This window comes from Bos indicus, chromosome 14 (genome assembly GCF_029378745.1).
Source record: "Bos indicus isolate NIAB-ARS_2022 breed Sahiwal x Tharparkar chromosome 14, NIAB-ARS_B.indTharparkar_mat_pri_1.0, whole genome shotgun sequence".
In the NCBI taxonomy this organism is placed as follows: Eukaryota; Metazoa; Chordata; class Mammalia; order Artiodactyla; family Bovidae; genus Bos; species Bos indicus.
In genome coordinates, this window is record NC_091773.1 from 37,225,568 (window position 1) to 37,237,972 (window position 12,405).

A 12,405-nucleotide genomic window follows, 5' to 3' on the forward strand; every position below is an offset into this window, starting at 1 on the left:
TTGAGAAGATAACACTATTATGCTCTTTTATTCTGTTCATGCAACGATACTACTTAGAAAAGAAGAGTAAGGCAAGACTATTAGAAATTCTCAAATTTACTGAGAAAAGGATATGAAAGTGTGTTATGAATGTTATGCATGAAAATGGTTAATTTAAAAGGCAAAGCTGGTTAGTCATACAGTAAGCTCTATATGTCTATTTATTTTGATTCCAAACTAGAAATTCTATGACCTAGATCATTAGTTTAGTCTAATCTCATGATTATTTTAATTGAAAATATGTATTATAAACAGGATGCATTCTCAAGCTGCTGTCTAAACAATCAAAGGCATTTGTCTTTTCAGAAAATACACTTTTCAGATTTTTAGCTTTATTTCAGAACTAAAACTTTTAACAGTAAAAACAACATTGGAACATCATTTTAATAATATCCCAAGTTATGAGAATAAATGGATGGTTGTAAAAGTTTACTCAGTTATTTTATATTCTGTAACATGAAACTCTCTTCAATAGAACTAAGTCATATGTATCTTAGTGAGTTTATCGTAGTGAGATTCCAGTGTTATCTATATTGTGTTGCTGACCCTTCTTTCCATATGTAATTATTAAAAATAAAAATAACATAGGGCCATTACTTCTTCCTTATAAGAGAATTCTATATTTAATAATGAATCACAAACCAGAAGTCTAAAATAATCGACATGTCCTAAGATACCAGGTTACCAACACACATACACACACACACACAGAATTCTGATTTCTCAAAAGCCTAGTAAGTGGCACTAGTGGCTGATATATTAGGGTGAGCAAAGCTGTATGTGTGCACATAGCTTCCACGTTGATGGTCTGGGATGTCATAGCTGGGCCACAGCACAGCAAAATGGTAGTGGCACGTTATACCTGGTCATGGCTGGCTTCAGTGGAGCTTCCAATAGCATGGAAGGTCGTCTGCACAGGGGCTAATGTCAGACAGGTCACACACTCTTTGCCACTCTGTCTATCACAGTAGTGCACCTATAACAGAACACACGCAAGCTGCTGAACGCCACCAGTAAGAGGGAGCCAGATGCAACTGGTCCTTTGCAAAGGTTCTAGCTTTCAAGAAGAAATTTCACGTAACTTATGCAGAACACAATTCAAATATTTAAAACCTTATTGGGACTCGAAGATCTATGGAGACTCTATTAAGTTTAATTAATATTTTATATTAATATTCTTTAAAAGATTATTAGGAAATGCTTTGCAGAGTGCTCTACATTAGTACAGCCAGAAAAAAAAAATTCACAACTAAATGCTACACTCATCTTTTTTGTCCAACTTTTCATAATGCATAAAGGACTCTAAGGTCAACATAAGTCAAGTTCATTTGAATCCAATAAAATTTTGTCAACCTGAATTTGCCTCATCTTTGACTCTATGTGTGTGTGACTGCCACTTGATTGGTCTGACATTCTTCTATTTCTACATTATAGTCCCTATAAAACCAATGTTATCCATATACACACACATATACATATATATATGTATGTATGTATCTCAGTATACCATGTCTGTCTGGAATTTTGACATTAAAATCAAAATGAATTAAACTGAAATGACTTATAATGTACAGACCAAAATAAAGTTATTATAATATTTTTCTTTTAGTTGAATACAACCAACCATTATTAAAACCATGTGTAAGACACTCTATCAGAGGTAAGGTATGAGGGGTGGGAGTAGGGGAATGTGAGTCCATCTGCCCAATGGAAAAATTTCCATCCTTCAAAAAAGTTCTATCAAGCAGTGTTTAATTCTAAGCTAATAAAGTAAAAATCGTGTTGCTTTTGTGATAAACAAACATACATATATATATAACACACACAGTTATAATATGGATCTGACAGAAAATGATGATACAAATCCTCATCTAACGGTTTAACATCATTTTTAAACCAGTAAGGTTAAGATTCGCCATTAGTGTCCCTTAAGGCAGGGAAACTTCCTGGGATCTATTAAAAGTAGTTTAGGGTTCAAATCAAGCCAACATACAAAGCTTTGTTTCCAAAGCACTTTAAAGATTTTGTTATAAAAATATTTTTTCCAAATTAACTTTGGGGAAAAGGATTTGATGACAGTTCGAATTCACTGTACCTCCTGAGCAAATTAAAAGTTCACTCAGTGTACGAGTTCAAGAATGTGGGCCTGTTGTTTACTATGCAGCAGTGAAATATGAGAGGGGGGGTGGAAATGAAACTTACCACATAACAGGTTTATGCAAAAGTCAATCAATGGTGACACTATAATAGCTACAGCTCACAACCATTTATGGTATAGTTAAAATATTATGTCTGATATAGTGCTATCATAAAACATGCTTTTTAAAATGAAATATAATCACCTTTTGACATCAATTGAAAGTCTATATGAAAGACAAGTCACTCTCCCAAAAACCCAAACTGATAGTGAACACGCTCATATGTCAGCAAACTTACTGCAGCTTTATTTTTTTCTTCTAGATAAATGAAAATTAGGAAGGACAAAAAGAGCACAAGACATTTCCAGCCAAAAAATAAATTTCAAACTTCATTTCCATCAGTGGCTTGGATACTAGGACTGAAAGATTTAACTTTTCTTCTAACTCACCATGAGCCTGCAATATCCTGTAAAATATTAAGACATCCTACAGACACTGAATATTGGTAGAACAATACATGTCAGACTAAATGAAAAAGAGTCTCAGCAGAAGCCAAAGGGATACTCAGGCCAAGCAAAGTGACATCTACCAAGAACAAGGTTAGGGGCATGGACCATGGTAAAGTCCAAAGGAAACATAGCTGCCCTTCAGGGACGGAGGGAACTGGGAAAAACATGTAGTATTTTACAATAACTGTAGATGGAGTATAACTTGTAGAAACTGTGAATCACCATATCGCACACCTGCAACTTACATAATATTGCACAGCAACTATACTTCAACCAAGGAAAAAAAAAAAGTAAACATCATCTACATGGAAACCAGTAATGGATGAAACTGGGCTAAGTGTTAGCCTCCTCATTCTGCAGGGCTTCCATCAGAGGAGTGACTAGGCCTGAAACAGAGGTAGAATGTGGAAGAACATGTCTCAGAAGCAGATTAAGTCCCCAGTCCACCAACCACAAATATTCAAAGGTGCTGGAGTATGAGGAAGACAAGAAGAAATCACCGCATACTCTTCCTCCTCTATGCGTCTTGAGCCAAAACGGACGGCTGGCAGTGGGGGAGCCGGGGCAGTGGGGGGGAACATGAACGTGTAGTTTTACAGTGAACTGCACTAAATTTTTCAAAACTAAAGGTGACCAGAAAACCACGGGATTTGCCAAATATGAAAAGAAACACGAATGAGAGATATTACCGATCATGGGGAAAAGTGGTGGCTGGAGAAATAAAATCATTCCAGGTTTATACCCTCACTGCACTGAGACTGCTCCCTCCAAACAGATAAAAATATGTACAAAAATATATATAGGAAACTACTGCTTGAGGACACGGTTTCAAATTAAATAAAAAGTTACAATGTACAGACAAAAGGCCTTAAGAAAGAATCATATTTTACATAATCAATCACTAATAAAACAGGTTGGATATGGCTCTTCAGTTATTCTCTTCCTGGACATAGAAACATTAGAGTTCATAAAACTGTGAATTTCTAAAGCAGAATAATGTATGAATGACATTTTAAAATTCACCTTTCTAACTCTAAAAATGCTTCCGATGATTCAAAGCATTAGCGAAACCAGGAATCTTAGAACTCTAAAATAATTAGGGTAATAATATCCCACTGCATTCTACAATGTACAAAATCTTCAGGATTGATGGGTGAAATATTTCTGCTACAACAAAACAGTTGTTTCTACAAATGTGGTCCTAAAATTTCCAATGTACAATAATAATATTCCAGTGTCATAGATCTTGATTTTGATCAGAGAGAAATGAGTAAAGATAATTTTAGAAAACTACAGAAGTCATCTCCTATGTTTGTTTAAGATTTACGATTTATGATATCATTTTGCTGTCTTTTGTATTCTAAAATGTACACAACTCATCTTGACTCTTACACTATTGTAGCAGTAGTTCTGGATTTATAACACCATTGACCACAGAAAATTGACATTTTGTTTCTTTCTCTTGGGCTTACAAAAAATATTCCACTAAAAATAATGGGTCAGAAATTCCAATATGTGCAAATTAAATAATGCAGCTTCCTTTGAAATCTGCAAATCTATAATAATTTTTATGTTAAAATAAGTTTCCTAGTTTGATTTGTAATCGCATAAAGCCAGATGAGATGCTATAATTGTGCATTCTGTTAACAATTTCTGCCAGTCTAGAGATTTCTTCTTCTTGAAAGAAGTGATTTGTGTCTGAGACTCATATTCAGATAACTTAAGAAATAAGAATTCAAACCTCAATTTGTGATATGTTTAAATGGCAAATCTTGCTTTGATTTGAATAATATCCTCATTCCTTAAAAAAAATGAAATAAGGGAAAATACTATAAGCTATAAAATAACTTACATAAAAAGCTAGATATGTGAATTTTTCATGCCCTTCTGAAAACATGAGGGACCATTCAAATGAAAAATTTTAATTCTATACCCCCTATCTCTAAAAAAAGTTGAATCAAATTGTTACTTGCAGAGGTTGAGAAATTCCCTAATGTGGGACTATTATTTTACTAATCTCATCAGGGAAATGGTTAACCGCTTGTCTGTTACATATTTTTACAGGTCACCTGCTGTGGGACAAAAATGAAGAGTGTAAAAAAGGTCCATATTTAAAGAAAGCTACTCAGTAGATTGATAAGATAAAGGTGTGTACATTGATGTCTGATAATTAACATCATCATTGTGTCAAGAAAACATGTTTGATGAGCACACCTCCCATTCATGAGTTTACTCCACAGCAGCAGGCAGAGATCACATTGTAGCTATTGCCTCCAGGGAGAGGTGAAGACAGCAAAAAGCTGAAGGGTGGCAACTTAGTACTAGATCTTAGAATACTCCAAACATGCTTGATTCTTGCAGTCTGCACACTAGCTGTACAAAAGATCTAAATCTTTATTAACATGAAAATCAGCATATTCTTGGCAAAGCATAAAACAATACTCCTTGATAAATATGTAGAGTAAATTGGTAATAAACATTTCTTAACTACATCGTTTTTTTGGGGGGGCGGGGGGAAGCTTCTCAGGTGGCCCAATAGTAAAGAATCCTCCTGCCACTGCAGGAGACACAGGTTTGATCCCAAGGTCGGGAAGATCCCTTAGAGAAGGAAATGGCAACCGACTCCAGTATTCTTGCCTGGGAAATCTCATGAAGACAGGAACCTGGTGGGCTACAGTCCATGAGGCCACAAAGAGTTGGACATGACTGAGCAACAAACACTTTCACTTTCCCAGGCAGTAATACAAATCCACACTGTTATCTATTTAGAACAAACAAATTTATAAGTGATAAATAAAAGAAGTTCCCCCAGGAAAAGTACTTAGAATGATGCCTAGCTCACAGTTACCATTAAAATAAATAATAGATATTATTAGAATAACACATCCCATAATAATGTTTAAAATTAAGATATGACATTATGTATAATTATTTCCTCAATACTTTTCATAACTAAAGTCAAGTCCTTTATAACTAAAATGTAAACATATATTTAACATGCTCAGTCATGTACCAGTGTTTTAGCTGGATGAGTAATCTATTTTACTCTGCATACAATATGCTTGACACATTAATGCCTCTAAAGGGATAAGTGAATGAATGAAATCACATTATACAGACTGAGCCTCAACTTGTAATTATCTTTTCTCTCTTTTGGAAACTCTATGCTTAGGAAAAGATTTGAAAATTACATGGCTTTATTTGGTATACAAAATCCAGCAGTGATGTACAGATTTATTTCTAGTATAAAGTCACACACAAAAAAACTGTCTAACAAATGCAACAACAGATGTGTTCTCAGTATTGTTAAGGAAGATAATTGCATTCTTACTTTAAGTGGTGAGTTTGTACATGACACAAATCCTAAATCTTTGTTCACTGCTTTTCTGCTTCGTTGACTATGCCAGTGAAGGTCTAAAGAGGCAGCCAATTAATATATAAATTATACATACACACACAGAATTATTTTAGTTTTACATCCCTGGTGGCTCAGACAATAAAGCATCTGCCTACAATTCGGGTGACCCGGTTTCAATCCCTGGGTGGGGAAGATCCCCTGGAGAAGGAAATGGCAACCCAATCCAGTATTCTTGCCTGGAAAATCCCATGGACTGAGGAGCCTGGTAGGCTACAGTCCATGGGGTCGCAAAGAGTCCGACATGACTGAGCGACTTCACTTTCACTTCCATCAAAACAAAACACCACATAATTTTTAACAGTCTACTACACATCTACCAGAAAAGAAGTTCCTCTCTTCTGTAGATTGTACTAAGGCTTTGATGTGCTCACACACACCCATTTACATATGTAAAACAAGCTACATGAAAATCTACAGGCTTTGCAAAGAAATAACTTTTTAACAACGAAAACTTTCTCCACGGTCAAAGGAAAATAAGTTATATAGGCACTCTGTATACCCTGATGCTGGGAAAGTTTTAAGGCAAAAGGAGAAGGGGGTGGCAGAGGATGAGACGGTAGATAGCATCACCAATTAAAAAATTATCAAATAGAAATGTTAGATCAAACAGATACAATGTGCTGTGCTTAGTCGCTCAGTCGTGTCCAACTCTGCGGCCCTAGGGACTGTAGCCTGCCAGGCTCCTTCTCTATCCATGGGATTCTCTAAACAAGACTATGGGAGTGTGTTGCTGTGCGCTCCTCCAGGGGATCTTCCCAACCCAGAGATCAAGCCCCATTTCCAAAAAGATAGAATAACTGAAGTGAAAAATTTATTATATGCGCTCAACAGCAAATTGGAGAGGACAGAGCAAAGAACCAGTAAATCTGAAAATAAACCAACCAAAGTTACACAATCCAAAGATGGTGAAAAACTGTAAATAGTCTCAAAGACCTCCAGGACAATATCAAGAGGCTCAACTCATACATAACTGGAGTCCCGAAAGGAGAAGACAAAGAAAAGGGCAAAAAATTTTTTTGGAAAAAAACAAACAAACAGAAACTAGCCCTAAATCTTTCAAAACTAATGAGAAACATTATGGTAATCTAAATAGCTAAATGAATCCCAAGCAGGATTAAAAACAACCCTAGACATAGCACAGCCAAGCTGGTGAAACCAAAAGTGAACAGATATCTTAAGAGCAGCTAGAGTAAAACAACACATTGCATATACAGTACAGAAACAACTGGTTATCCTGTGGGAAAAACAGACTTCCACTCTCACCCATACCACACACACAAAATTAAATGAATATCAGAATTAAACACAAAAGCATAAACCGTAAAGTATTTGGAAAAAAATCAGAGAAAAATCTTTGCAACCTTGGGGTAGTCAAAAATTCCTTAGATAGGACAAAAAAAGGTGTAATTTATGGGAAAAAAAAACAAAAAATTGAACTTCATCAAAATTGAAAACTTCCCCACTTTTTAAAAGATGCCATTAAGATACTGAAAAGACAAGTCACAAGCAGGGAGATAATATCTGCAACAGAAAGGATCTGTATCTAGAATATATAAAAAAAGCTCTGATGACACAATAATTAAAAAAAATCAATACCAGAAACTGAGAAACAAATGTGGACATTTCACAAAGATAGAAAATTGGCCAACAAGCACAAGAAAAGAAGTGCATATTACGGGTCAACAGGAAAATACAAACTAAACTATCAATGAGACAGCACTGTATCCTTCATAGAATAAGAACCATATCAATGTATGAAACCCACTGCTTTTGTTGTTTAGTTGCTAAGTTGTGTCCGACTCTTTCGACCCCATGGACTGTAGCTCGTCAGGCTCCTCAGTCCACAGAATTTCCCAGGCAAGAATACAGGGTGGGTTGCCACTTCCTTCTCGGGGAGATCTTCCTGACCCAGGGACTGACCACGTCTCCTGCACTGGCAGGCGGATTCTTTGCCCCTGAGCCACTGGAGAAGCCCATGCCATATGGTACAGCACACTGAAAGAGCATCGGACAGTTCCTTGTAAGCTTGTAAGGATACTTACCACGTGACCCAGGAATTGCACTCTGAGGTACTTTTTTCAAGAGAACTGGAAACTCTGCACAAAATCTTGTACATGAATAGCCGCAAACAGCTTTATTCATAGTAGCCTCAAGCTGAAAACAACGCAAATGTCCACCGACAGACAAAATGATAGTTTGTGCTACACGTCCATGCAATGAACTACTTCTGAGCAATACGAAGGAGCAAACCGCTGATATGCACAACGTGAACAATCTCAAAAACATTGAGTGAGTGAAAGAAGCAGGAAACAAAACTGTCTGTTCATGCTGTCTGATTCCATTTTTATGAAATTTTAGGCAATACTAATCTAATACTCAGAGAAGGCAATGGCACCCCACTCCAGTACTCTTGCGTGGAAAATCCCATGGACAGAGGAGCCTGGAAGGCTGCAGTCCATGGGGTCGCTAAGGGTCGGACATGACTGAGCGACTTCACCTTCACTTTTCACTTTCATGCATTGGAGCAGGAAATGGCAACCCACTCCAGTGTTCTTGCCTGGAGAATCCCAGGGATGGGGGAGCCTGGTGGGCTGCCGTCTATGGGGTCACACAGAGTCGGACACGACTGAAGTGACTTAGCAATAGCAATAGCAATCTAATACTAACCAAGGATAGCCTGGTTGTTACCAAGCCACAGAGAGGTGAGAAAAACAGGCTACAAAGAGGCAACAGGGAATTTTTTCACAGTAATAGAAATATTCCCATCTTGACCCTGGTTGTAGTTACACAATAGCATACATTTTTCAAAACTCATCAATTTATATAACTAAAATGGGTGTAATTTATCATGTATAAATTATACCTCAATGCAATCGATTAAACAATTAAAAGGTATAGTTATTTGATACACTGATACAACAGCTGGCAACACTAAGTTATTGCTCACTACCTCTCATAAATAATCATAATTAATCTCCCAATTAATTTCCAATTATTACCTTAGGAGACTAATCATTTGAATTTATCTTGTGTCCAGATGTGACTGTGTACACTTCCACTTGTCCTGTTCCCTTCGCCCTGGCCATATTCCACATCCCACTCCCATCAATCCCATCGTGATGTTGGCTCCAGGAGGACAGAACACTTGACTGTCATTTACGTTATATCCTTAGTGCCAAAAAGTACACCCGGTTCACAGCAGGCGCTCAATAGACTTCAGCTGACTAAATGAATGAACCAATCCCTTCAACTGTTAGTATTCACTGGGAATATCTCCGAGGTCTTTGCCCACTTTTCTTGGTCAGTCTTACCTACTTTTATGGAATCAGTTACATCTGCACACTGAAGACTCTCGAATATCTGTGTCCTACACCCTCTTGCTGTTCACCAGAACCACTGAAGAATGCCTACTAGACAGCTGACTTTGAAAGTCCCAAAGGCAACTTGTTCGTCATGTTTAAAATGGAACTTATTAACCTCCTCTAAGTCTATACATCACATTCATTCTAAAAAATAGAACCTTTCCTACAACATTCATACTATCTTCCTACTTTACTTTATTCTCAAATTCTTGGAATGGTCAACATATCGTCTGCCTGCGTCTGCCCTCAATGTGGGAGACCTGGGTTCAATTCCTGGGTCAGGAAGATCCCCTGGAGAAGGAAATGGCAACCCACCCCAGTATTCTTGCCTGGAGAATCCAATGGACAGAGGAGCCTGGTGGGCTGCAGTCCACGGGGTCGCAAAGAGTCAGACACGACTGACAGACTTCACTTTCAACATATCCTCAGATAGCCTCTAACTACTCTTCAGTGCCGGAGAAGGCAATGGCACCCCACTCCAGTACTCCTGCATGGAAAATCCCATGGACAGAGGAGCCTGGTGGGCTGCAGTCCATGGGGTCGCTAAGAGTCGGACACGACTGAGCGACTTCACTTTCACTTTTCACTTTCATGCATTGGAGAAGGAAATGGCAACCCACTCCACTGTTCTTGCCTGGAGAATCCCAGGGGCGGGGGAGCCTGGCGAGCTGCTGTCTATGGGGTCGCACAGAGTCGGACACGACTGAAGCGACTTAGCAGTAGCAGCACTTTTCAGTGCATTGAATCTAGCTTCCCTCCTGATCAGACCAGTGAAAGTGCCCTCACAGAAGTCAGCACAAGAGACCATTTAATCCTCTTATCTGTACCATGGACACGTGCACCTCCGCCCCACTCCTCTACAACCACTGTGTGCTCATAGCTCAGTTGTTCTGACTCTTCGAGACCCCACTGACTGTAGCCCGTCTGGCTCCTCTGTCCATGGAATTTTCCAGGCAAAAATACTGGAGTGGGTAGCCATTTCATTCTACAGGGGATATTCACAACCCAGGGATCAAACTCGAGTCTCCTGCATCTCCTGCATTGGCAGGCAGATTATTTACCACCGCACCACCTTGGAAGCCCCAACAACCATTAGCTTTGCTTAATTCAATCTTTGCTATTTTTCTACTGAATTCAAGCAAAGTCACTCTAATTGGTCTTTCTGCTACCAATCATTTTTTTGTCTAGTTCCTCCTCCACATGCCTACAAAATTATCTTTCTAAAATAAAAAACCAGTGTCACCATCCTTTAAAAAAGAAGTTGGTGGTCTCTAACAGCTAACTTCAAATTCTCAGCAACACACGTCTTTTCAGCTTCCTTGCTGACACTTCCGCTTTGAATTCTAAGCATTTCTAAAGCACATGCCCTTTTATGTCTCAAGTACTTACCTCCTTCTGCCTACAATTCCTTTCCTTCTTAGAATTCACCTTAAGATTCTATGTACTTCTTAAAATTTATTCAAAAGTCCCTCTGCTATGAACTCTTCCTAATTCAATCAGTCAGAGCTGTTCATTCCCACCCATTTTTCTTACATGGCTGACCACACCTCCCCCGATCACTTACCATATTACACCTATAATGACACTTATTACGTGAGGAAGGCATTTCATTATTGCCTGCAGTATATTGTAGCATGTTACATATTTACTACAAATATGTAATTTTTTAATTGAATTGTCACATTATGTTCAAAAACTGATCCCTGGAAACTGGACACAATTGTAATAATGGCCAATCTTCTGTGTATTGATTTTATTTTCCTGTCTGACCCCAATTTGACCATAACACTTCCTGTGCCCACTGCTTAGTATGCTACCTGGCATGTGTAGGTACTTATTAAGTATCTGCCCAGAGTGATTACATAAATAAATATTCAATTTATTTATTAACTAAATCAATTCTACCATTCAATAATATTTTATAAATGAATTAACTTCATATCCATCTGTTCTTCACATACATACTGAAATTAATGAAAACTATTCTTAATGTACTATCTACTATTTCTAGAATTTTTGAAGTTGTGGACTGTGTATTCTTCTCCAATTGTAGTCCTTGTTTCTTCAAATGTTCTCTGCAGGGGTCCCCAACCTCTGGGATCTAATGCCTGATGACCTGAGGTGGAGCTGATGTAATGATAAGAGAAATAAAGTGCACAATAAAAGCAATGTACTTGAATCACCCAGAAACCAGCCCTTACTCAATCCATGGCAAAGCTGTCTTCCAGGAAACCGGTTCCCAATGCCAAAAAAGGTTGGGGACCACAGTACTACAGGACTTGATTCTGAACTTTTATTGTACTTTAAAAAATACTACTACAGATAAAAACATTTTAGAAGCTTTTCAAACATCTCTTACTTCTAACAGTTAAATCTGCTTTTTGATGAGACTATGTGAAGACAGAACTTCCCTGAACCTGAAATCTCCCAGGGATTAGAAGGAACTAATAATTCTCTATGTGAACATGAGTAACCTGCATTACTAATAGGATGTTTTATTTGTGCAGTTCCGCAAATGTGTATTTACATCATAAAGTTATCTCTCTGAATAAAATCTAAAGTTCCTTCCAGCTCAAAAGAGAATTAACTCTTAAATGACTCAGACTCAGTTGTGTACACAGTGGAGTGCATGAAAGAAAAAAGAAGTGAAAGTGTTAGTAGCTCAGTCATGTCCGACTCTTTGCAACTCCATGGACTATAGCCTGCCAGGCTCCTCTGTCCATGGAATTCTCCAGGGGATCTTCCCTTCTCCAGGGATCAAACCTGGGTCACCTGCACTGCAGGCAGATTCTTTACCATCTGAGCCACCAGGGTGGAAGGCATAAATAAATTTATTAATGCAATCTGTGACTAAACCAAAGACCACAGATTACCATGAACACTAATCCTACCTTCAGGAATCAGGCTTCAAACACTATACAATAGTTGGATTTAAAATA

The 12,405-nt window shown here is 37.9% G+C and overlaps 1 protein-coding gene across 9 annotated transcripts in view; it reads right to left on the minus strand.

The window, feature by feature from the left end:
* The window catches only part of STAU2 (staufen double-stranded RNA binding protein 2), a 307,659-nt gene that overhangs the window by 119,123 nt on the left and 176,131 nt on the right, over positions 1-12,405 (minus strand). For 8 of the 9 annotated variants that reach the window (XM_070802706.1, XM_070802704.1, XM_070802701.1 and 5 more), the window contains one exon: positions 902-1,015. The exons of the other annotated variant lie outside the window; for it this stretch is intronic. In XM_070802706.1, the coding sequence (XP_070658807.1) occupies positions 902-1,015 (114 nt within the window). The remainder of the gene's footprint in view (positions 1-901; positions 1,016-12,405) is intronic. 9 annotated transcript variants of the gene reach the window in all.